The 2,796-nt window shown below is 54.3% G+C and overlaps 1 protein-coding gene across 1 annotated transcript; it reads right to left on the reverse strand.

Annotated features, from left to right (window-relative positions):
• Positions 1-583: 583 nt before the first annotated feature.
• Positions 584-2,590, reverse strand: LOC115326535 (claspin-like). The gene has a single exon (XM_029987446.4). It carries the CDS (start codon positions 2,588-2,590, stop codon positions 584-586), a length of 2,007 nt encoding a protein of 668 aa, XP_029843306.4.
• Between the last annotated feature and the right edge of the window lie 206 nt (positions 2,591-2,796).

Raw genomic sequence — 2,796 nt, forward strand, 5'->3', positions numbered from 1 at the left:
AAACAGAAACAAAAGTTATGGTAGCGTGCTCTGACATAAAAACACAATCACAAAATGAAGATGACCCTTTCCAAGGATTTGAAACAAACAAAAAAAACTTTACAAATTTGTACAATCCGATCATGGAGCTCGTTCACGTCTTAGAAGCCCCGGCCTAGATAATCAGCGTTCCTCTTTTAGCTGTGCCCCTTTTTACCTCGCCTCGAAGGCTTACTACCGTGAAGCGAGATAAACTTTAGAGCTTGCCAACACATCGCACTGCGGCTCAACAAAACGCGAAAACGGACTCCCGTGAAAAGAACACATTACGTACCGTTACGTAACTTACATAGGACATATCCCTATTAAATTCAAGCGCCTCCTCCATAAGGCAAACTATACCGACGATAAAACCGCTTTAAAAGAACTCTATCGCCGACACAACGAACTGAAGCCGAACAACACGCAAAACTCAGACTCCCGAAAAAGGAAAAGCTATTCATACCGCTTGCTAAGCCGACTTCAGGAAAAGACATCCAAATTAAGCTTTCCCCTTTTCTGGCGGCCTCTGCCTCGTCCGCTTTCACTGGCGAGAACTTGCGCTCTAACCTACGCCCAGTCTGTTCTCGGTGCCACTCTCACCAGAAAAGCCCTGGTCCCCAGACTCGAAAGTTTCCTCAAAGCCACAGTCGGAAAGTTCTGACTTGATTTCCGCATCTGACTTAAACTCCCGCTGAAGAACAAGCTGCGAGGCGAGCACGTACTCATAGGACCCGAGGTACTTGGACGAGATTGAGGATTTGTCCAGCAAGGTTCCTGCATTCTGTTGATCATCTCTTCTCGTCGTGGAAGCATGAGACAAATGTGACGGCTTGACTCTCGGCTTCCTTACGCTGCGTGACTCCTCGCAGCCCTCGTTCTTCTCGTCCGAGCGGCTCTGTCTCGTCATTTCCGCATCTAGTGTAGATTTGCTGGTGTCGCCACCAGGCCCGTTGCTCGCACTTCCGGTCTGGGTCGATGGCTCCTTGGGATAGGTGTCCTGGCGTTTGCTTTCTCCCGGCCTCGAAGAGAACTTTCTGGAGTTGCGCGCACTGAGCCTCTTAAAGCGCCGCTGCTTCGAACCTTTTTGCTTTTTCAGCTTCGGCTTCCTAGCGTCACCGCTGTGCTCCTTGCTCCTCCAGCCGCTGTCGGCTGGTGCTTTCTTGGGGTGGATATCTTCACGATTGATATCTTCACGATTTCCGTCTCCCAGCCCAGACGACGGCTTTCTCTTTCTGGAGTTGCTCCTCTTCAGCTTCTGGTGACGTTGTTGATTGGATGGGGCCGGGCCGGATTGGAAGGCACCGACCCTGCGCAGCCTTCTCTTCTTGGGTCTCTTTTGAGTGAACGGCCCGCTCATGTCGGCGCCTGAATTGTCGCCATCAGACTTGCCGTGCCATGATCGTGATGACCTCTCGGACCGCCTGCGCTTCGGATCTTCTCGCTTGCCCAGACTTAAGTCTTCCTTGTCGCAGTCAAGCCCCTTGCTTTCGCAGCCGCTGTCCGTCAATACTTCCTTGGGATGAATATGCGCGGGATTTCTGTGTCCCAGTCTCGACGACAGCTCCCTTTTGCGAGACTCGCCTTCGCCAGATTTCCAAAAATGCCCTTCATCAGAAATGTCCGCACCAGGACGGAGAACGCTGATCTCGCGCTGCCTCCTCCTCCTATGTCTTTTCCGTCTGGACGGACACCCAATGTCGTTCTGCGATGGAGACGAGGTTTTCGAGGGACCCTGCTCCGGATTTTTCTCATCCAGCCTGGTTTTCTCCGCGCTCCCCTTGGATCCTTTTCTCTTGCAGCCGCCGCCGGCTGATGGATCCTTGGGATGGGTGCCTCCGCGCTTCCCCCTTCCCGGCCTGGACGACTTCTGCTTCTGGCTCGACGCGTCGCGCCTCTGTTGACGTTGCTGATCAGAATCGTTCGGAGCAGGACGGAAAGCGCTGACCCTGCGCTGCTTCCTCTTCTGTTCCTTCTTTCCAAAAGGACGGCTCGAACAGGACGCTTTTTCCGAGCACCCCTGACTCTGGTCTCGCTCGTCCAGCCCTGGCTTGGTCTCAGAGTTCCACGGGGGACGGCCAGGACGACCCGCTTCCTGCTCCGCCTCCCCATCCGCTGACTTCTCCACGTTGCTTTCCTCGAGTTGGATAGACTTCCGCGGCGGCATCACCATGCTGGCCTTGTCTTCGTCCCCCAGGAAGCAGACGTCAGATGCTTGAGAGGCCTCTTCTCTTCTTTTGGCGGGATCCCCTCCAACTTCCAGCGCTTCAGGTCTGGAGTCGGCGTTGTGCGGAACGGCGTCGGTAGTCCCGTCGGCACAAAGACCCTGGTCGTCGGTTAAATTGAACTCTTCCTCTTCAACCTTTTCTTTCTGACCCACCGTCTCTGCCGCTACCTGACGCGTTCTAGCTCCGCTTGGTGCAACCGCTCTTTCCCTCCTGGACACAAGGTCTTTTTCTCGTGGCTTCGGATCACCCTCGTACGTGAACCAGTGAGGAAATGTCGCTGCTAGGTACTTCGAGTCTGTGACCTCTACTACTACCGTTCTTCTTTGAGACCGAACTTCCTGCATCAACGTTTCAATCTCGAGCCTTTTCTCCGCCAATTCACGAGCCCGCTTCTCGCGTTCGCGTTCGCGCTTTTCGTCCCGCTCCTGCTTTTCAGCCTTCGCTCTTTCGTCCCGCTCCTGCTTTTCAGCCTTCGCTCTTTCGACCCGCTCCCGCTTTTCAGCCTCCGCTCTTTCGTCCCGCTCCCGAATCAGCTCCCAAGCCTCCTGAA

Source organism: Ixodes scapularis, unplaced genomic scaffold (assembly GCF_016920785.2).
Source record: "Ixodes scapularis isolate PalLabHiFi unplaced genomic scaffold, ASM1692078v2 PGA_scaffold0__279_contigs__length_252992795, whole genome shotgun sequence".
NCBI classification, from domain to species: Eukaryota; Metazoa; Arthropoda; class Arachnida; order Ixodida; family Ixodidae; genus Ixodes; species Ixodes scapularis.